This window comes from Anguilla anguilla, chromosome 8 (assembly GCF_013347855.1).
Source record: "Anguilla anguilla isolate fAngAng1 chromosome 8, fAngAng1.pri, whole genome shotgun sequence".
Taxonomy (NCBI): Eukaryota; Metazoa; Chordata; class Actinopteri; order Anguilliformes; family Anguillidae; genus Anguilla; species Anguilla anguilla.
The window spans coordinates 14,697,710-14,720,169 of NC_049208.1; the positions used below are offsets into that span (position 1 = coordinate 14,697,710).

General features: G+C 41.7%; 1 protein-coding gene across 5 annotated transcripts in view; it reads right to left on the reverse strand.

The window, feature by feature from the left end:
* The window catches only part of LOC118234423 (dipeptidyl aminopeptidase-like protein 6), a 162,277-nt gene that overhangs the window by 2,047 nt on the left and 137,770 nt on the right, over positions 1–22,460 (reverse strand). For all 5 annotated transcript variants that reach the window (XM_035430940.1, XM_035430944.1, XM_035430943.1 and 2 more), the window contains 18 exons: positions 20,106–20,226; positions 12,490–12,644; positions 12,280–12,377; positions 11,859–11,982; positions 11,207–11,245; positions 10,540–10,647; positions 9,872–9,963; positions 9,420–9,467; positions 9,028–9,143; positions 8,101–8,148; positions 5,378–5,476; positions 4,431–4,500; positions 3,487–3,681; positions 3,013–3,067; positions 1,758–1,857; positions 1,199–1,257; positions 1,033–1,105; positions 720–793 (listed from right to left, as the gene is read on the reverse strand). In XM_035430940.1, coding sequence (XP_035286831.1) covers positions 720–793; positions 1,033–1,105; positions 1,199–1,257; positions 1,758–1,857; positions 3,013–3,067; positions 3,487–3,681; positions 4,431–4,500; positions 5,378–5,476; positions 8,101–8,148; positions 9,028–9,143; positions 9,420–9,467; positions 9,872–9,963; positions 10,540–10,647; positions 11,207–11,245; positions 11,859–11,982; positions 12,280–12,377; positions 12,490–12,644; positions 20,106–20,226 — 1,674 coding nt within the window. The remainder of the gene's footprint in view (positions 1–719; positions 794–1,032; positions 1,106–1,198; positions 1,258–1,757; positions 1,858–3,012; positions 3,068–3,486; positions 3,682–4,430; positions 4,501–5,377; positions 5,477–8,100; positions 8,149–9,027; positions 9,144–9,419; positions 9,468–9,871; positions 9,964–10,539; positions 10,648–11,206; positions 11,246–11,858; positions 11,983–12,279; positions 12,378–12,489; positions 12,645–20,105; positions 20,227–22,460) is intronic.

Sequence of the window (22,460 nt, forward strand, 5' to 3'; positions counted from 1 at the left end):
TATGATTGCTACTTCACCCGACATCTCAGACAGCAGACTGCATTTGGCCAGGATAAATGCCAGCCTTGATGGAAATTAGGAAAGACAAACTGGGACTAAAATTACCTGCATGCCCTTCTTGCCATTCTTATCTTAGAGACTGAACTTGGTCAGTGCACTGAGGCTAGTCATTTAGGGTGTTCACACACAATAAGATATCCAGTGTTCATTCTACTCTAACTGTTAATTCAACTCTTAGATAGCATTTGGTCCCGATTCCAGAGTGGGGCCAAATGTTATCTGTTAAGAGTTGAATTAACACTGCTGGAGTTTAATTAACACTGGACATTTTACTGTGTAATCAGATGATAACCAAAAAAAAATTAAAATTTTAAAGTCAGTATATTTGTAAGCACTGAGAAAACGTGATGATGCTAAATGATGCTTTGTGCATTGTCAAAAATCTACTGTTGATGGAAGGTTCTCAGACAATTTCGGAAACTTCTGGAAACAATGTCAATGCTTCCAATCCCACAATGCATTACTGTAGCAACCATGAGGCATGCACCATGGCTACACAAGAAAAGAATGTAGCATTATAGCAGCAGTAAAAAAAAAAAGAAAATCTTGATATGAAATCTCCATTTAATATTCAAATCTTGTAAGCAACGACACAGGAGCAGTGACCATGCAGCTAATGAAAACCCATTTATGCATTTCAACAGAGAGACCATGCTTACCTGGAGAGAATAATTAGCTTTTTCATTGATTAGCTGGTTAATAAACCTTGCCGTGTGCTGAAAATGAACTTTCTCTGTGAGGGAATAGCAGGCACAAGAAGTGCTGGTAAGAACACTTGCAGTAACATGAGTACAAAAGTCATTTAAATAAAACTGTTTGCAGTGGATTTACTTACTTACTTAATTACCATGTAGACCACCAATTGCCTGTGCCAACGTTAGACGTATCAATCACAGTAAACATACAGTAGTCCTGTCTCATCATTCCAATACTTAATGAGTTTAAACTAATAAAAAAATGAAATAAAATTACCATCAGCTGTCGGATGAATGATCAGGTACTTTTTATCCTCCAGTAGAGATGCATAATGCGTTAAATTCGCCAGCTGTAGTGATGAAGACAGCCAAGAATAAATCTTAACGCAAATACATTTACGAGCATAATCGGCCTAAATTTCAGCAACGGTTTAAAAACTCACCCGGTAAGCGTTTGAGTTTGTCTTTGGTGATCCCAGATATCTTTCAGAAAATGCAGAGGCTGTGGGCAGCAGTTTAAAAAAGATTCAGTGACAACATTCAGATCTCAGATACACTCAAGCACAGATGAGACTCACAGAACCATGTGATTTTCTCATCAAAACTGCTGCTTTGTTTTAAACCAATTATGTCTCATTTAATTAATCACGCTTGTAAATGCAAATACATATTTTGACACAGGAATAAACACAAGAATTAACTACTGTAGAAGTAGTTAAACAAAATTATAGTTATTGTATTCAAACAGTTTTTATCAGCTTCATCACCACTATTCAATGGCATGACAAATCATTTCGAAAACTGTGAATTTTAGTAGTAGCTTAGCGAGGACTGACATACTGTAGTTGATTAAGAAATTTCATACACATATTGCCAGAGGTACAGATTCCAGTGAATGTGTTTTTATGTGATTAATAGGGATTAACTAATGAACTAATTTCAGACTGACAATACTGATATAAGGATTAATATCATCATCCTGAATCAGAACTGTCCTCCCACCGTATAATTCGAAGTCTGTGATTGGTGAAAGAGCCGCTCCGCATTTTAATAATGAGTCCTCAGCGTTTAGGAGACGGCTGGTCAAATAACCCCCATAGACCTGCATGGGAAATGCACACAGAGATTGTTAAGAGCAGAGAGGTCAATTAACTGTAGCCAACATCAGCGAATTGGCTCAATTCATCCGCTACGTTATTTCACTAAATCAATAAAAGCATTGAAATAGACAAGCATCCTTTGGTACTTTGTACAAACCGGTGGCCCACAGGAGCTTGCTCAGCGAAGGCCTTCTCATTTAACTGCTCAGAAAACCGCGGCGGTTTGAGTGGGGAAACGGCGAAGTGATAAGAGCACTTGAAATAAGCCTCAGTGGTTGACTGAGTAAAAGTAAAAACGGGGCACAGACACTCATTGCTGCACTTGCCCCTGTTAACGCCTTCTTTTCAGCCTGGCGGTTTGGCCTCGGTGAACTATTCATGCGTTCCGATCCGTTCTTTGGTATTACAGCTGGACCGCAGCGCTTTCCAGCTTTCGTTCCCTAATACAAAAGCCTGGGCAACAGCCTCTCCGTCCCAGTTTCACTTTCTCCAGATATCCACCAGCTGTCCTTAACCCTTTGAAGAGTAGGATTTTGGAATTTTGTCCCCCATAATTCTAAGTCTATGTTCTAGAACAATAGAACCAGTAGTGCTTGCCAAATTAGCATTAGAATGTTACAGCTAGGAACATTCTAATCACATTATTTGTGATATTTGTGCCTTATAGGGTCAAAACCTGGAATGGCCACTGTATGTGACTGTATTTCTGAAAAAATTCAGTGCTGTAATTATGCCTTTTAAAATCCCCAAAATGTGTGTTTGACCCTCTCTGGACCCTCTGCATGGATTATTAATTTGCTGTTTTGTTATCAGAAATGAGCGCATCGTTTCTTTGTGCTGCTGGTTCAAGGCCATTTCTCATGTTGAGATTCAGTGGTGTTGAATAGAGAGGCCTGAGAATGGGCAATAAAGCTACCCATTACCCATTAAACAAAAGCAGTTTGCCAAGGAAAATCAACAAAAGATTCAGGCTAAGACAAACGACAGCCAAAATGGTGCAGTGCAATGCTGCAGCCAAAACAGCCTAGCCAAGAGCGCAGCACTTGTATTTGTTTTTGTTTTTTTTATTCCCCACTGGGTAAACTGTGAGCTAAATTACATACACATCACATAATAAGCCATTTATTCAGAAAATAGAATGAATAAAATTACATTACCTTTCCATAAGCTCCAATGCGCGTTCTGTCAATATAAGATTCCTTTGAGATAACGCTAAAATTGAGAAGCAAACAAGTTAGGTTTTTGTTCACAGTAACAGTAGTGGTCTAGCTGTTTAAAACCTTTCTGTTCCTATTGTTCTGAACGTAGTCATGTTTAATTAAGGTGCTTCATGTTGATCATCTGCCAACTTTGAGCAGTAAAATGCTAGGCCAGCAGGGCTCAGTAAAATATATTGCATCAGATGAGTCAAGTGGTTTTTATTCAGACTTCTGTTCTCAGAAACACACACAAGTGCTATAGGGAAAGCACTGGCAATACCACAGCCACAGTTACAGTGAAAGCCTTATTTTACTGTAAGCATTGCAAAGTGAAAGCATTATTTTAGCATTTGTAACATAACAACGTTATAGAGACAGCGTTACTTTAACATTACTAATCTCTTAAGTGAATGTTAGGGTTGAGGGCCGTACTTCAGTGCCTCCATGTGGTCTCTCTCCTCGAACACGCCCAGTTTGCGCTTCACTTTGTGCAGGAAGTTGGTGCCCTGGAAGCCACTCCCCCAGCCGTCGAAGCGGACGGCGATTGCGCCGAAGCTGCTGACCAGAACCGTGGCCCAGTCCAACTGGAACCGCTCGGTGACCATCTGACCGCCCGGTGTCCCGTCCCTGAAACCAGACCAGCGTCGAACACAGCCAATCAGATGGGCCCCTTTGATGACCTCACATCTTCATCTTCACCCTCCTCTCCCTTACGACTACAATTTTAACAACCGCCTATAAACCACTTCCCCATGAGATCATGGTTTCCAGCCTGCTTGATACATTATATTTAACAAGTTCAAAAACATTCTGTTTCTCATTTATAAGGTAAATTAATGGGTAAATTAACAATTATTTGAGATTTTAACTCAACACAACATTTATACCTGTTGCTCTAGGCTGGCTTTTACTCGATACACTGTCTCTTTAATGAAGCAGGTGTGATTGGAGATTAGCACCGGGTTAATTCAGCAGGAACTGGAGACATTTTCATTTGCAGCATAATTACCTCGGCTGAATTATTAACAGCCTGCTGGCAAGCCAAGAACAAGGTGCCAGTGATTTGATGAATAACTTGACAACCACTGTGGCTCAGTGTAATTAACGCAGTCGTTGTAATGAACTGTCCTCAGTATATTTTCATAAAACGGGAACTGTGTAAAAAAGGCCTCATATCTACATATTCAAACATTTAAAAAGAGACTAAGGAGAGTATAATAATGTGTGTGTGTATGTGTGTGTACCGTGTATATGTATTGTCAGTATGTTTCTGTATGGGTGTTCTGTGTGTGTGTGCACGCACGTGTGTTTGTGTGTGTACTATCTATATGTATTGTGAGTATGTTTGTGTGTGTGTGAGTGTGTGACATACTTACACTAGCAGCAGTAAGGGGTAATGTGCTGTATCCAGGAATCCAGCAGGTTTCATAATCTGCATTGTCAGAACTGCAGAAAATACACCATCAGACCATGTCCTCCTTCACCTTTCTTTCCTTAGAAACTTTTATCTTTGTACTATTAGTCTCAGATTTGTCATGCCCAATAACAACTATAATCCCTATCTTTTCCCTGCAACATCCTCTGTTAATTCCTTCAATTTATAATGAAGTCATTTGGCAGATGCTTTTAGCCGAATTGCGAGATCAGAGAAGATGGCCGCTGCCTATCGTGGCTCTGCAGTATAAAAGCTGAGCCGCATAGCCACTGCGTCAGCCCGATGAGTCTCTGGCATGTGCCCAGGTAGGTAGCATGCTGCCAACCGAAGCCCTGCCACCCAGAGCAATGCCACAGCAAAATAAGTGCACCCTCAACCACAGATAGCCTGGGAGGGGTCAGCATTTGGGTATGGAACAGGTCACTGAGCAGAGAGTCTGGGACTGAGCGGAGTATACTACATAATGCTTCTCCCTTCCCCCTTTTCTGAAGGAATACATTACAACTCTCCAGTGATACTCACAGACCACAGATCGTTTTACAGCTCCTAAAACACACCACCCATTTCTGTGTGCACTCAAAAGGCTTGAATATCATCCACATTTCTCCTTAACTTTGTCTTAAAATTAAATGCACGTGCTGATTCCAATCTACACAGACACCGTTTGGCAAGTTCAGTGACCACCAGAATTAATTAGCTAATTAAATGAACAAATGCATTTAATTATAAGTCAAAGGCAAATGTTGATTGAATCTAGACAAAGATATTTTGACACTGGTTTCTCTGTTGTGCAATATTTTATAACTGGTCAGACCTGAATCCACAGGGAAATTGAAAGGCATAACAAAGGAAACATCTGTTTATGGAAGCACGTTCGTGGATACCTACTGTAATCCTCTATGTTTATCTCCTTGTATTCCACTTTGGGCATCTGCATGGAGTCGAGTGTGATGTTTAGATCCTCGTTGGTCTCCAGATCCAAAAGCTCTGTAATGGCAGGGCACATACACTTGAGGTATTGAAGTACATCTCGTGTTAAATTAATAAAATTGATCAAAGAAAAAGACAACGTAAAATAAGTAAAAAGTAAATGAATAAGCATGCGTGTGTGTGTTCATAGTCTATGCATTAGTGTTAGTGTGTGAGGGACTGCATGCACATGGCTGCGTTGTACAGCATAATGGTTGTGTGAAACAAAATAGGCCTTGCACTGCTGGAGTTTTAACTGCCAGAGTCTGAGGTGCGACAGAAGTGTAATACTTAGAATGGCTGTTAGCGCTCTGAGAAAATGATCTTGGTTAATGGGTACATGCAAGTATAATAGCACGCTTTGATTACTGTGTGAAGCAGACCATAATTAACAAGGGCAGGCTTCCTGTACGAGTATGAATTATGATTCATTACGACAGCCGTGTGGGACCATTCGTTTTTGCAACACTACATTGCCTCATCCTTGCACCTGGATAATTATGTACAGTATGTAAACACTATATATTTATAATATAAATACCTCTAAAATCTCACATGTATGGTGAACATTTAGCGTGCATAAACTCTACTTCATGTCAGCCAGTCTTCTCAGATAAAACCTTTACCGTAGTACAGGAAGACCAGACTCCTGCAGCCAATTCACACAAATCCCTGAAGGGATTTCACTGTGCCTTTTCCAAATTAAAGAAAAAAGTCTATGCACAATCCGCTGTGATTGTATTTCTTATAAATTACAAGTGTATAGTATATCCATACTCTCTCAGACTGGGGTTAGGGATAATACACAGTGCTGAGATACACTGCAGCTGAAAAATAAAGCGTTATTTTTATTCTTCTTTGTCCTTTCATTCTTGATAGATATGCTTTTGTCCTTGATACATGGTCTCAGGAGGTATCGCAGAGAAACTACAGACAGTATAAACACATCTCTAAGATCTCAGCAGCTGCATCAAATCACCTCCAGGTGAAAAATAGTCCAATGTGAAAAGTATGGTTCCGTGCTGGTCCCTATATGGACAAAAAAAAAAGCTAATAAAAATGGACCAATGGAATCTCGCTCGGCTGTCAGTGGAAGACTATCGCTATGGCGATGTGGGCAGAGCTCATGTATATGTGGCAGGGTTCTGGGGCCACAGTGAGCAGGGCAGTCTGTGAAAACGCTATTAACTGGGCTGTCTCTCAGACTGATGGCTGCGCTTTCCCGCCTGATGGCTGCGGCTCAATTATTCATGCCGCGACCGTTCCGCTGGCTTCCGCGCGGTTCTGTGAGCGCGAAGCGGGCCTCTGCCGCCTCTCCCTCAGCCAATAACGGCCCGCTCTCGGGCGACGGCGGACTAGCCCTTCTGGGCTCGCTCTGACATCACCAATCCTGCTTTACTGCCCCTCATGCAAATGGAAGTCAGGCCACCGTCAGCCATCACACCCTTATTCCAGAGGAGATGATGCGAGCACTCACAGAGAAACAACAGCACACCCACCAGTAACGGGTTTGCTCTTTCACCCTTCTCAGATAACTCAGTGGTAGGATATACCGTGTATTTTAAAGGACTCATTCTGTTCTGCTAATTGCATTTGGAACCAGCGCTGGTACAGATATATTTATTCATGTATGTTCTTGTAGGTTATTGTCAGCTCTACTCATATATATGCAGGTCTTGTCCTTAATTTAGTTATATGGACTTGTGCCACGCGTGCAGATGCATTTGCTTATTTCTCTACAGTATCTATGTTTATTAAGAGCTGCGCAGGGATATGCATGCACGTGTAATCCATACTTTAATACACTTCATTTTTCAAAACCATCTAATCTCCTCATCACTAATTAAAACTTGACTTGATTAATCCACCAGGTCAATCTGCTACTCCCCACAACCATGTTTAATGAAGAGAAGAAATACATTCATGAATCATTCATCTCTGAAAATCTGACTGCTCTGTGTGTATTTATTGGAAGATAACTGATAATTAAGTTGTGCATGAAATGCATTTATATATATTATTCCTATAATGTGTCTCTGTTTGATTAATCATTTGTGACTTTGGCAAAATCAAACTAGGGCACGACTGGCTGGCATCATTCAGTTTTTTCATTTAGCTCTAAGAGCAAATGTGTGAGTGTGTATGTGTGTGTGTGTGTCTGTGTGTGTGTGTGTGTGTGTGCGTGTGTGTGAGCGTGTCTTTGAATATGTGTGCTGCTCAATTCAGAATAATCAGTTGGCTTATATTACACTGAAACATCACACCCCTTAACTTATAAACTTATTTTTGCCATCAGAGTGTCAGGATATATTGCCATTACAGAGACACTTTGGTTAAAAAACATTCACCATTACTGGACAGAAAGATACGCAAACCAAACGAGCACGCACAGCTGAGATAAATCCTATGTGCTGAACACAGCTGAGATAAATCCTGTGTGCCGAACACAGCTGAGATAAATCCTGTGTGCTGAACACAGCTGAGATAAATCCTGTGTGCTGAACAGAGCTGAAATAAATCATGTGTGCTAAACTTAAATCCAGGATGGTGTATTTGGTCAGGCAGCACAATAGGGGTCATTCCCAACTTCACCTGAGCCAGGAGCAAAGGCCCTGGACATTTCGGAGTTCAGTTTTACTCACTCATTCGATCTCTTGTGCTGTACACAGACACAGTCGGCACTCCAGGGCCTTCGGCAAAAAAAGAGAAAATAAACAATACATCCCAAAAGGCATTTAAAGGACAACAGACAGGGTAGTGGTTTAATTTATGTAAGTTGTAGATGTAGCATAAAATTGTAGTATAGACATTGTCATTGAAACCTCTGTCCCGTGCACCTACATTTACTGTCACTATGCAGTATTTTCATGCATCTTTCATACCAAACAATTTATTTCCGAGGGAAAGGATGAAAGTAGGACAACAGGCAAGCAGACTCTACAGAGACTGTAAAGTGGGTCATGTTACCTGAAAACAGCCTCAGAGAAAATGACCCACCTCTACAAAACTCAACAACAGAAACCAAACAACAAGTAACACCTTTCTCAAGAACTTGAGAAGAAATCGCAGCACAGTTGTGCAATTAAAATGGTTGTGGCACAAAAAGGTATAAATTATATAATATACAAAATAATGTGCATTTGTGTCATGCACAATGCCACCCTACAGTAAATAGACTGCATACTTGTTTCATCTTACACAGGATATGTGCCTCTTATCATATAGTCTCCATCACGGTTACAAATGGCAACCCACTCTTTTACAATTTAACAATAAGTGACAACATTCTCCTTTAAGAGATGAAATGACAACACGTAAATCATTAAATTTACATAGTAGGCATTTAGCAGACACTCTTATCCAGACAGTCTTACACAGCTTACATTCTTTTACGTGTCATTTATTTCAACGGCTGGAAATGTACTGAAGCAATGTAGTTTAAGTATTTTGTATCAAGGGTCCAAGATCAAGCAGTCAAACCCACAACTTTTTAGTTACAAATGCAATTCCCTAACCAACATGCTACACTGTCACTCCTTTGAACTTGAACAGTTCCTTTGAACAGTCACCTTTACAGTTGAGGAGGAAGTACTGCATGTCATGGCTGAAGGAGCCACTCACGTAACCACAGCCAATGAAATCGCAGGAGATGCAGCGTCTGTTGAAGGGTCCAATGGTATCCGCACTGAAGCAGTAAAATACAGAAATGAAAATGAAAACAATTCATTTTGAACCTGTCAAAAAATTCAAAAAAACAAAACAAACCCACACAGGCATGCCATTTGATAAGAGCACAAAGTTAATTTGTTATTGAACACAGTGTACAATGACAGTACCCTACATGGGAATAAAACCTACAAGTTTGGAGTTGCAAACTTAGTTTCCTAATCATTATACTACACTGCCACATGAGTAGCCTATACAGTATATTTCCATCCAGTTGTAAATATGTAAGTGATACCTGTAAAGATGTCTTCGTTTTGGGTCATCTTCTGTACTCAGGAAGTATCTATAAAAAATGCATGTATGTCATTGCCTCAAAACAGAATGACCACTGTATTTGTGCTGCTATGCAAATACATGAAAGCAAAAACGCATAGATTCTTTGATAAATCCAAAAGCTGACATCAAAAAAGAGTGTTTTTTGAAGCCAAATGCAAATATACTCGGGTCAATATGCGCTACAAATTGTGTTAGAGCAGAGTTGGATGTTTGGCCTTCTTTAATTCACCATTCATAATGAGACTGGGGTCAAGCCTTCCGGCTAATAGAATTATGAATTAAATATAACGCACGTGCTGTGAAGTCACGGTTTCGTCCAGAAATAGACGAGCTGTGTGACCGCCAGCGGCTTAGCCGCGCCTGACTGGCCCCGTTGAGGCGCGGCTCAGACACGCTCCGGGGCTTACTCACATCAGCTGGCTGCCCTCGTCGTAGGCCAGGACCTCGGTGACGTCCCAGTCCCCAGAGGTGAGGGACTGGAGGCTGTCGCTGCTCGCGTTGGGCTTGAGGAGGAGAGGGAGAAACCGGCAGGAACAGAGATCAGTCCCCCTCTTCCGTTCCCATGTTTCTCTGACAGAATATATTCGATGAATCCCGGACTAAGCTCCATTAAAGTTGAATAAACACAGAATATTTTAATGTGCAATAAAGATATTATGTAGGTTTATAAGAGGTATAATTTCACGAAGTATCTCTTTTGTTACTGTTATTAGTGTCATTACACTGTCTGGGACCTGCAGATATGGGGCTTAACACACCATTTATCTGTTCGGATCACGTACACAAAGGACATCAGGCTGACAAATTCTGGCCTTCAGCTGTCTATAAACATATTCCCCAAGATGCAATTCTTTGTCCTGTCATATCAGAGCTGTGTTTGATGGCTGGCAAAGGATCTGAGTTTCTGTGCCTTTTTATAAAACAACTTTTTATTCTCCTAGGTAATTTAAGGTACACACATCCATAAATTCAGACACTGGTCTAAAACAGAATGACAGTGTGAGAGAAAGAGAGAGCAAGAGAATAAGAGAGGGTGTGAGAGAAAGAGAGAGTGAGAGATCAATCATGAGGGATCATACCGGTGAGGACAACATAGAGATATGGAAGAACTTCCCTCTTCCTCCCTGTGGGATTGCTCTGGTGAAGAAGAACTTGTGCCCGTCTTTGGAGAATAGTGGCGCTTCGTTCTGTGCATGCAAATACGCAATGTCAGTCACCCTTTTTTCAAAATGGAAATACTGGAAAATTCATAACCTTGGTTTCTCCATTGTCAAACTTTTCCCACAGTCAGTCGGTAGAAAACGACCTAAAATTACTTAAGATTCAAATGATCATTCCAAAACAAATCTGTTGGTTTTCTTTGACCAAATGGAATGGCCACTGCATACCTCTGTAGGAAATGCCTGAAAAAATGGGCTACAATTTGACTTGTTTGGCCTGCTTTATTGTTCTGCCTGGTCAGCAAGTTAGTTAGCCAACTAGTCAAAGAATGACCAGATAGCCAGTAAGATAGCGTGGGCAGATAGCTAGGCTGGTCAGTGACATTACCTCATTCAGAAAAGTCACACATAACTTTGCTTTATTGTCTCTGACTAGAGTTTGTTGTTGCAAAGTTAATTCACTGAATATATACTGTATGTGCCTGAATTAGACAGTGAGACTGACAGGTTGACCACAGGTAATGATTGGCTTTTCTGAGCCTTTATCCAGAAATCAGGAAAGTGCTTTCTTTAGTAAAATCTGTACCTGTCTATGCAGCCAGCCCTCACTCTCATCTTCATGTTTCTGAAAAGAGAGAAATTAATAAATCAAAGCCTCCCACATTCATTCCACTGCTGTAAAATACCACATAGGCTAAATTACGATGTCTACAGGAAAAAACAGCCACATTTTCCAAGTGAAAGGTTTATGCATTTTTTCCTAAATTGACACATAATTTAATTTACAGAAAAAGAGTATGTAAAAAAATGCTGCCTTAAAGTTGTTATTGCCAGTTACTGCCACTCACTCAGCAGTCTCATTGAATTACATACCAAATCAGTCAGCACATTGCAGCCTTTAACTAAGCTCCAATTGGTTTCATTTTCAAACTCTATAGTAATACCATTCATGAGATGTGACATTAGCTACGTTAATGTAATCTGCACAATGTCTTGGTTACCATTGAAAACCATTTTTCAAACGTTATATTGAATACATGGGAAATTGATACACATCAGAAACAGAAACGCCTTAACACTAGAATTATTTTCACCCCTTAGCAACTTTTAGAGCAAGTGGAACAAGCTCCTTATGTGGATCAGAAGGGAAGGCACTGTCCCAGATAAACAGCCCAAGGCCGTTTCTTATTATGGTTCAACATTCTGAATTTCGGTCCTTAGAATGAAACGTGTTGTACCTTTGTGCAGACTCCAGTAGTGGCCTCACACAGAGTCAGAACAGAGATGTTCTGTGCCCTGTTTAGCCAGTTCACAGCCAGTTTTGTATTTGTTGCCCATTTTACCATCGTTATGTAGTACTCCCTGTTGAGAAAGAAGCAGACACATGAATATCAGAGAAATTCAAACCCTGGTCCTGATGAGCCACAGTGTCTTTAAATCCAGCCTGTCAGCAAACCATCTGGCCCAACCAAATGCCATCTTTGCTTAAACATAAAAAAGACAAAAAAAAAAAACTTAAGTTAAGGTACTTAATCTAAACTGCTTCAGTAAGTATCCATCTGTAAATGGATCGCACATAAAGAATATAATCAGTGTAAGTCGCTGGTGATAAAAGCATTTACTATGTGCTTAAAAGTGTCGGAGCGGTGCGAGACACACCCTATCCGCTGGTTCTCCGGCCTGCGCATCTCCATGGTGTGAAGGGGCCCATTCAGGTTCACCACAAACAGCTGGATCATGGGGTTCTCTTCCCCCGCCTGCAGGGGGCAGTGTGGAGAGAGAGAGAGAGAGAGAGATTTCACTCAGGCTGTCCTTAACTTAATGCTAGTCGACACTAATCAATCAGAAGTAGGCGTCTGTGGCGCTTACTTTGGGGTAGTGGTACTCTATCCCGATTGGATAAGGAGAACCAGTAAAGGTTGGGATTTCCATTTTGGGGACCAGGGTGTCATCAATGGTAGTGTACGCCAACCTGGCACCATCTGGAGACCACCAGTGAGCAATGTGGGTTTGGAAAATCTCCTCTGCAAAATAAGGCCATAGAAACTTTGTGAAGCCAAAGAAAATTTGAAATACGTTTTTATATATGCTGGCCTGTGTATCCTTTGCAATGCTCTGTATATGGACATTTTAATAACTGGAATATTTTCCAGTATAATCAGACATAGAAGTATAATCATATAATAGAATGTCCAGTATAATAGAATTTGACATTCACATACTGAATGCTTCCCTTAAAATTTTGCATATTTGACCATGTCTTGATCTGTCAAATTAATAAAAGGAATGCGTGCCAAACACAAGGCATGTTGGTTCAAGGGAAAAAAATGTTTCTTTATTTAATTACTGAAAAAGAAGTTACATCATTATTGTAAAATGACAGCCTTGAGGACACAGTTAAAAAACAGGTATTAAATTGATACTCAGCGTACCATAAAATATTCTACAACATCTCTAATCAGGCATTTAAAAACAGTGCTGAAGGCTAAGACCTCATAAGTGTCTGCAATATACAGGCAAGTACAGGTAATTGCATTCATGGACAGCAAAATGCTATACATTTTGATCAAAAACATACATGTGAACATTTCAGAGGAGAGAACCTGCTAATACTTATGAGGGATATCAGTAATTAGCATAATATAATAAAGACCAGTTATATACAGTACTGTGCAAAAGTCAGAGAACACCCTTTCCTGTATTTGCTTTCCAGGGAAAACAGCAATTAAGTGCACATTATTTTTTCAGTGTCAGAAAATAATGAACAACACAACACAATGCATTACACTAAAACCTCCACAATCATGTACAATATCAAATCTTTCAGAATTGAAATTGTCCACCTTTGCTTTTATTACAGCTTCCATTCTTTTCAGGAGATTTGCTTGGAGTTTTTTGAAGAAATCTGCAGATATTTTTTCCTTGCTTCTTGTTAACACCTCCAAAGGTCAGTCTTAGAAGTTTCATTTTCTCTCTATCCAAGTAATCCCAAACACATTTAATGATGTTGCCGTCTGGACTCTGGGATGGCCAGTCCATTGTTCTGAGAACACTAGCAGGTTGATCTTCTTTTCAGTGTGCTTAGGGTCATTATCTTGCTGTAAAATTATTTTGTGCCCAATAAAACATTTTCCAGAGGGTATTGCATGATTTTTTTTTTTTAAATCAGCATTTATGTCTTCGATCAAAACCCAATCCACAACTCTATATGCAGCTATACAACCCCAAACTTGCACTGATCTTCCATCATGCTTAACTGATGGTTGTAGGCATGGTTCAAAGTCTTTCATTGCTTCCGCAGTGTAAATACTGCCTTCTCTTATTTTCAAAAATCAAAAATTTAGACTCAGTTTGAAGGCAAAGGGTTCTATCATAATGTCATTACAGTATGTATCAGGAAACACAGTGGAGATTCCCCACAGCAGACACATTATGTATGGTCCATCAAAATGTCTCACAGAAGGCAGTGAAGGAGGCGGGGCAGCTGCAATAAAAATAATCCTGAAACATTTCCAAAAAAAACCGGCTGTCTGTATCTGCTCAGCATGGCGGCTTGGGTAAAAGCACTCCGCGCAACACCCCTCCCCTCACACCCCCTCCACCCCCCACCCCGACATAATTTCAACAGCCTTGAAGCGCCGCTGATTGCCATCTCATAGCTGTCGAACCCCGCTGCGATCGCTCACTTCCCGGTCCTCCTCCTCCACGACGGCTCGCCCGCGAGCCTCCGATCCGAGGCGCTGAAACAGAACTCCCGCTGCGGGCGGAGCGACGGGCTGGAGCTCTGCGCGGCGGGTGCGTCCCTTTCCCGCGCGACGCTCGGCGAAAACGCCACCAAAAAAAAAAAAGCGCCTTTTTTTCAAAGCGCCTTTGAGCTCGGGGAATAATAATACGTGGCCCTGAATAATTAAATCGGAGGGAGACATTCGTTAACGAGAGCGTGACCCCGGGCTGAACCGAGCGGCTGATTGCGGCGCCGGTGAGAGGAGTCGCTCCTAATTACCTCCCGAAGGCCGCCGGTGCCTCTGCCGGGCCTTTCGCCTCTGTAATGTGATTACTCCCTGCACATCTTTAATCACGCGCCGACGCCAAATGAGACTGCAGGCCTGGGATTACACCTTCAAGCAAGAAGGATGTTTCATAACCAGATGAGTGAGAGATAACGCGGCCACTGTGATGTAAGCCTGAATCATTAGAGAAACACAAATTCTGGCCACGCTAAAGTTCTGCAAACTGGACTGAGAGGAAAGCTTTAGAGTGTTGTTGAGCAAGGTGGTCACAGTATGATTACTGAGGATGCAGTAGGATGCAAATATCCATTCATTTAACGTAAAGTCATCCAGCGGTTGACAACGTTGAACATCTGAATGACTGTTACTAAATCCCACTCACTCGATACGAGTGATTAATTTTTAATTCTATATCATCTGCTCTCTGAAAACAAAAAAGTGGACTCCGACCCACAAAATGGCAGCATTGATGCTCTTCGCAGGGCGTCTCTGAAGCCTGTCGGGTACAGCTCACATTGGCATTTACCGAGAGTTCTACAGATGGAAATCAGTGTCCCTCCTCCACTTACATAAACAATGACAGGTTTTATGTTATTGCATCCATGTCTTGCTCTGATTGTCTGCGAAATGGCTCAGGGTATTAAAATGATTGGCCGGTGGCAATGGAGGGCATTTCGCATTGCGTTGTCTCTACCTTCAAAATCAAAATCCTGCAGCATATATTACCCTGTGACAGTGTGGGGTAATGCGAAGGGAGTGTGTGCTTCAGTAGCACAATCGAGGACGGTATAAATGGATATAAATGTCTCTGAGAAATGTTCACTCTGTCTGCCGCACTGGATAAATGGTGTCCGCAGAATAAACAAAAAAGGATAACACCCAGGTGACTTGACAGACAGCAACTGCTAATTTCCCTTACTCACCATTCACAGCTTGACAAGGATAAATTATGACAGCTTATAAATTATATGTTTTTAAGGCTTGTTCGCGCTCATTACTCATATTAGAAACAACTGCGTAGACAGTTTGGTGATTCATGCACAACGGGGACTGTAGAGGCGTGCTTTCATGTTTGCCAAATGAGTAAAGCACAGCCAGACGGCCAGAAGGTTAACATGTGGGAAACGTATCGGGTATTTTCAAAAGCAGGGCTTCAAAGGTACTGCTCATGCATTTGAAATCAAGACAGTTTACCCTCACCTACAGAGTGCAACTTGATTGTCCTTGAAAAAGAAGAAGAGACTCAAACTAGCTTGCGCTTGAAATAGCTTAAAGTAAAACTAACACCGAATGTCTTTAAACAGCCACAGGGTGGCGGCAGAACCCCTTGGTGAAACAGGCCCTCTGTCTGCGTCTAAACGTGGACGCTCAGAAATTAGACGGCAGGTTGTGAATTAACCCTGACAACCTGCCAGTTCTCACTTCCATGCAGCCCTGGGAACAACGGTGAGAAACACACATACACGCCAGGAATGGGTAAAAAAAAAAAAACCCCACAAGAGAGCGCAGCTGATGTCCAGAGGGACTGTGGGTGTGGACGACTGCTGCTCTTTTCTGGCTGTGTCTGGGCTGAATTCTCCGAGACACGTCACCGATTCGAATCGTTTTAACCCCTGCCGTACACCAGACCTGACGGGCTGCTATGAATCTGATGCTCAAAATGAGATCTGGAGCAGAGTGCGGCACACTGTTTCTATGAAGTCCAGCAAACACAGCACATTTAAAAAATGCTGGGGAACAATCTGATGCCTAATAGGTTATGAAATAATGTTTGGAGAAGAGCCGTCCTCAAATACTCTTAGAACACATTTTTGTGCCAAAGAGTTCTGTCAAGTCCAGAACATTCCAGGTATGCTACATACTCCAGGGAACAGCCCCTGATGGATATCCTTTATTCATGAAAAAGCATCATGGACAACACATGTCTAAAACAATTTAAGAATGTTCTAAATTTAAGGACTGAAATTCAAAAACGTTTTGACTATACTTCCCAAAAAGCTGAACGATCAATCCACCACAATGTAAATTATTTAATTGATACAACAAAAACAAAAAATTATTAACAAAACCAAGTCACACTTCAAAACTATTCCTGCCATGGTCCTTATGGCTTAAAAATACCATTCAAACCACATCCATAAATTAGGACAAATTGATCCAGATATTATGGAAGTGTTCTGCGAGGCAAAATTGGTAAGAGAAGAGCAATATTTTTCTCCCTGTAAAGCTCTCCTGCACTACCTTTAAAACTAAAAGACAGTCTCCTGAGCTGTCTTCTGCCTCTCTGTGTCCCTGGTCCCACGTATCTTTGATCTCAGAAGGATCATTCTGCAGCCCTGTCCTATCTATGAGAGCAGAAACCAGACACAACAGCTTTAACTGCAGTGCACTTTCAGTCACAGTGTGGCAGAACAGGACAATCGGACAGCTGCACCTGCTATGTAGGAACCCAGAGACCTGGTCTCCTACATCTGGGGACTAACTCTGTGCTCTCTGCTAATTGGCTGACAGTGATGTAATCATGTACAAACTTATCATCACTGCACACGCCCCTCACTCACGAAGGCCTCATCTACCTCAGCTGTAAATGGAGATTAAATGTGCACCAACCCCAAAAACCACAAACAAATCAATGTCACGGTAACAGGAAGCCAACATCTATAGGTCCTACCCATAATCCAATCTGCTGTTTGATTCAGTTTTATTAATTTTTAATTAACAGCCTACTCAAAGCAACACAGCTCGGCCTGGTGTAAAACCAATACAAAGAGTATTGAGTGCCATTTTATTTGTTTACATTGTTCATCAGGGACAACATACCATGTTAGCACAGTTAACCAATTGCAACAGAATTGCTAATAGCCTAGAATAAATGTCTACATAAGTGCAAACAATGTGGTTACAGTCTCAGTTCTTTGATATGTCATATATTTAGCATACACAGCACATGCTGTTGAAGCATGCAATTCCAAAGGTTCCTGAAGAACACTCAGCACTTCATAAATACTAAAATCAATACAGACTGCATTTTGGGGAGAAAAAGTCCAAGACATCATCCTCCAATATCTTCTGCACAGACAATCACCAATAGGTGAAAGTGTAGGTATTTCCTCGCCCAAACAGAATCAAGGAGTTCTTTCAATAATTTATTAATGCCATAAAGTCAAAGCTTCGGTACTCCATTCTTTCTACTCGTACATTGACACAAACATGCATTTTCCATTTATACCCACGCAATTGACTGCCATAATCTACTCTCAAACTGCAGCTAACAGTATCAGCCTTTACCATAAGAACCTCTGTTAACTAGTGCTGCATGTGGTTCTGAGGACATTATCTGCCATCACTACAGCCAGACTCCTGCTCTCAAACACTCTGGCCAGAGCCTGGTCCCTGGGTAGCACGACACCACTGAGACGCCAGCACGACCCGCTTTGATTCGGCGGCTTCCTCTTAATTCCGCGCAACAATCGTCCCTTCATGACGCCGGCAGACCGGTCTGGAGCTCTCTCCCTCAGTCTGGATGACTGACAGACCGCCATCATCAAAGAAGAATCCCGGCGCTGTCATTACCCGCGCCGCTGAGTGCGAAGGGAAAGTAGGGCGGCGGCTCTCAGACTGCAGCTCTGTGACCAGCAGGACTCTGCGGCGGCTGGAAGCTGTGTTGATTATGATTGCTTCATTTTAACATCATAACACCATTGCCCTCCTTGCAGGAGCCGTGGTGTGATTGCCATACACTGTGAGCCATTTAGAAGAGCTGTGCTTTCACTGTTTATAATATTACAGGGTAAAGAACACTGGGAAGATGCTTTGTTCCAGTTCTAGAATAGAATTTGTGACTCTGATTTTGTTCTTGGATAAATTATGAATTTAAGACATTTTGGCATTGCCTTTGTGCATGCGTGGCAGGGCGTTCGGTACAAGCCTGGCATGTAACCAGGTGGGTTCAAATCCCTGGGGCGGAACTACTGCTACAGTACTGAGCTGCGCACACAACCTGAATTGCTTCAGTAAACACATCCAGCTGTATTAAAAAGACGATGGTGAACAGAAATGCCTGTCTGAGCCCTTGAGGCAGGTTATTTTAAGCAAACATGCATTTCTGCTGTGCTACAGCAGACAGCTGTCATTCCCTCTGGGGCATTATTTGTATTGAGTTAACTTACCGGGTGATAAGACTACAGACAATTATACTGTTTGAAAATAAACAGTATTATCTGGGATTTATCCCTTAATGAATTGTACTCCGCCAACCATTTGATTCACAGGGACACAAATCAGCAAGCGCACGATATTTGACTGGAACTATCAATCTATTTCTGTAGTAAGAACTCTTTTTCTGCTGCGTCACATAACTCTGCATTGTTCTTTATAGCGACTGAACGTGTGGCAGTACACTGCTCTTAGCATGCTATTCGGCTCTGTCTCGTGCATTACAAAATGCTCTTGAAAGCAATCACCGGTTTTGTACCAGACTACATTGCAGCATTTTAACAGAAAAATTAAAGGTGCTTTTTTCTTAATCATTAATGACAAACAATGATATATAAAGAATCAATGGAAGTCATTTTGCAATGAAAAAGATCCAGATGGAGCATGAATTCAGCTCAGTATCAGTTACCTTCCTTTAAACCATTTATGAGTTTCAATAAATAATGACAGGTTCAAATGGCAAGATATTCTCAGAGGTTGGGAAGGGATGTGCCAGGACTGCGCAATATGCCCCATGATTAAAGTTATATATTGGAGCCCTCCTGGAAATGTCTCTCCACACCAGATTGTCCCTTAGATTTACTGCCAGAATAAATGGGAATACACACACAGGCACACACACACACACACACACACACACACACACACACACACACACACACACACACACACACACGCAGGCACACACACGCACACACACACACACACGCACAAAACCAAGCCCTATTCCTTCCTCATATATGAATGTTCGGAAATCATATTATCAGTCAACAGATGCACAGAATGACTGCAGTGAAGTAGGAAATTGCATAATTTGACAAAGAGAAGCAATTTACAAGTTTGGGGATGTGAGCTCAGAAAACAAACATGAGTGCTCCAGGCATTGCTTTTCTGAAACTTTATTTTGTGTTTCTCAGTTAATTTTACAGGAAAAGATATGAATGCTTCAGATAAATATAGCCAGGAGAGGATACAAACATATTTTATTCGTAGCTCATAACTGATAAAACATTTTTTGTAACTGGTTGTAGGACCCTACAAACTGCTCAACCACTATGAGTATGTGTTATCAATATGGGTATTCCAGTGTTATTTGGAAAACATAACATTTGGAAGCATTTGTGGGTATTCCTAACACTGCTGAACATTCCCAAATTCTTACTGAAGAGTACTCCCTACGTACCAGAGCAGGGAAACCTGGAGATGAATATGTGAAAAAGGTCAAAATGGCTGCTGTACATCGCTAATCATGAGGCTTACCTTCATAAAGCCAGTCACTCAGGCCGTTAAAGATGACCCGTTCCTTTCCCGACGAAACCAGGCGTATCGATCGGCTTTCCACAGTGGCTCGGTAGTAGATGTTATTCTCGAATATGAAGATCTGAGAGGGCATAAAAACAGGAACAGGCACCGCAGTTTGTAAAGCGTGACACCACGGACCATGCTGGTGGTGGGCTAAGAAACTGGAGCTCAACGGCCCGATGTAAGCTTCAGTGTATCTGCCTGCAATAATCCAGCTCTTCTCTGCAGAGGATTTTTAGGAAGTCACTTCCAGGACAGTTAATTTGATTTGAACCGACTATTTCAGCTACACATAGCTATATATTTTCACAGAGAAATACAGTCCAGTAAGCTCCATATATTAAACTCTCTTCAAAAGTTTAATCTAAGTGTGTATAGCCTTGCATCTGCAAGCATGAGACAAGCTAGCAACAGCTAATATACCATTTAAGCACACCAATGGAAGAAATATTGCATATTTCATTTTAAAAGATGCATTAATAGCAGCGTGCTGTGCCCAGACGCTGTTTGGCAGTGTAGACTTGTGCACCGCCCCCTTTACCCTGTCCCGGTGATATGTGGGTCCCCAAAGGGGGCTGCCTCTCGCTGTCTGTCTCCCAACCCACGGTAAAAAGATACCAGCATGCTCAAACTCCAAGGCCAACAAAGGAGAGCAACCAAACATGGAGTATCGGAACATGAATAGCGAAGACATGTTCCTTCCTGGCTTTTTAGGGCAAGTGTAAAACTCCACTCAGGGCAAGTGTAATAGCTCCACTCAGTAAAGGATTTTAGTGAGAGGGAATGCATAGTGGAAAGGGAGAGAATCCATTTCACACACAGCACATGTGGGGCGTCATCTACAAGCTTCCAAGGCCCAGAGGTAAACAAGAAGACGGCTGGTTCATTTCACAGCATCTGAAAAAAAATATGTAAATCCACTGAATAGTTCTGCTGACTAAAGTTTCCTGACTGTTTTCCGTTTATTTATTTATTTTTAGCCAAAATGGCACAAAAAAAACTGTATTGTAAGAATTCAGGTCACACTCATGTCTCACTACGCACAGCCTTCTTCGGCTATGTGCCGGTATAGCACACAAGTGTCATTGCTCTGCCAAATACAGCCCATCCGAGAGGACGAGAAGCAGGCTGGTTATCGGCGTTTGCGAGCGCCGGGGACGAAGCAGCACGAGCGGTGGCGCGCGCGGAAAGCACAGACGGATCTGATCGCGCCGCGGAGCTGAGGAAGAAATATTTCCTCAACACCGCCTCGCCGTGCCATCGCACCGCCGGCTGGCGGTCTGCTCCTGGGGGATCAAGGGAAGGCTGAGAGAGCGAGGCGGGAGATGAAAGGAGCGGGCGATCAAAGCGGCTCGGGCAGGCCGTGCGCCTGGGAACGGGCGTCGGAGGCCAAGGGCGAGCGTGAAAACCCCGCTCTTCACCCCTCGGCCAGCTAGCCTGTCTCTCTCTCTCTCTCTCTCTCTCTCTGTCCTCCTCCCTCTCTTCTGCCGTCAGTTCTCTTTGACTCTGTCTCATTCTCTATCCGAGTACTTTTCTTTCTGTGTGTGTCTGTGTGAGTGTGCGTGTGTGGGCGAGAGAGAGTGTGTGTCTGTGTGTCTGTGTGTCTATGCACATATGTGCTTGTTGAAAATGAATGTAAAGTAACTACCAAAGATGAGCATGTGCGTGCAGGTATGCTCACACAAACACACCAAGTGTCCACAAAATACATTCTTTGATTATGCAAATTCCTAATCACAAAAAGAAAAACTTGAGTCAAATCACTGTTAATGTCAAATATACATAATTAGATATATACAAAACCCGTAATTAGATGACAGAATGAGGACTCTAAGCTGAATTTGAAGACATGGTGAACTGTAATGGTAAAACATTTAAACAATTAAATAAAAGCTGTCTTCTATTAAACGTTTTATTTGGGTATAAGTGCTAAGATTTATTATTTTGAAAGATCGAGCTATCAGACTGTGAACATTAAACAAGTAAACACTCCAAAATAATTGGAAAAAAGTAACAATATAATCACAGACAGCTCAGAGTTGTAAAATCCACATTAGGTATTTAACACCTGTTAAAAATGAAATGCTCTTTTGTTTCATTTGTTATTTATGCAAAAAGATAAAAGGCATAATTATCCGGGGAGAACATAAACTGATTTTCAATAAGATGCACAAAATGTAGAGAAACGGGGGGGTGGGGGTGGGGGGGATGCACTTTTATCTGAGTTCATTCATGAATAACAATGAAGCCTGTGAGTTCCTTTGGAATAATTGCTCTGTATACTAATGAGCACAAACATACAGTTTTATAAAT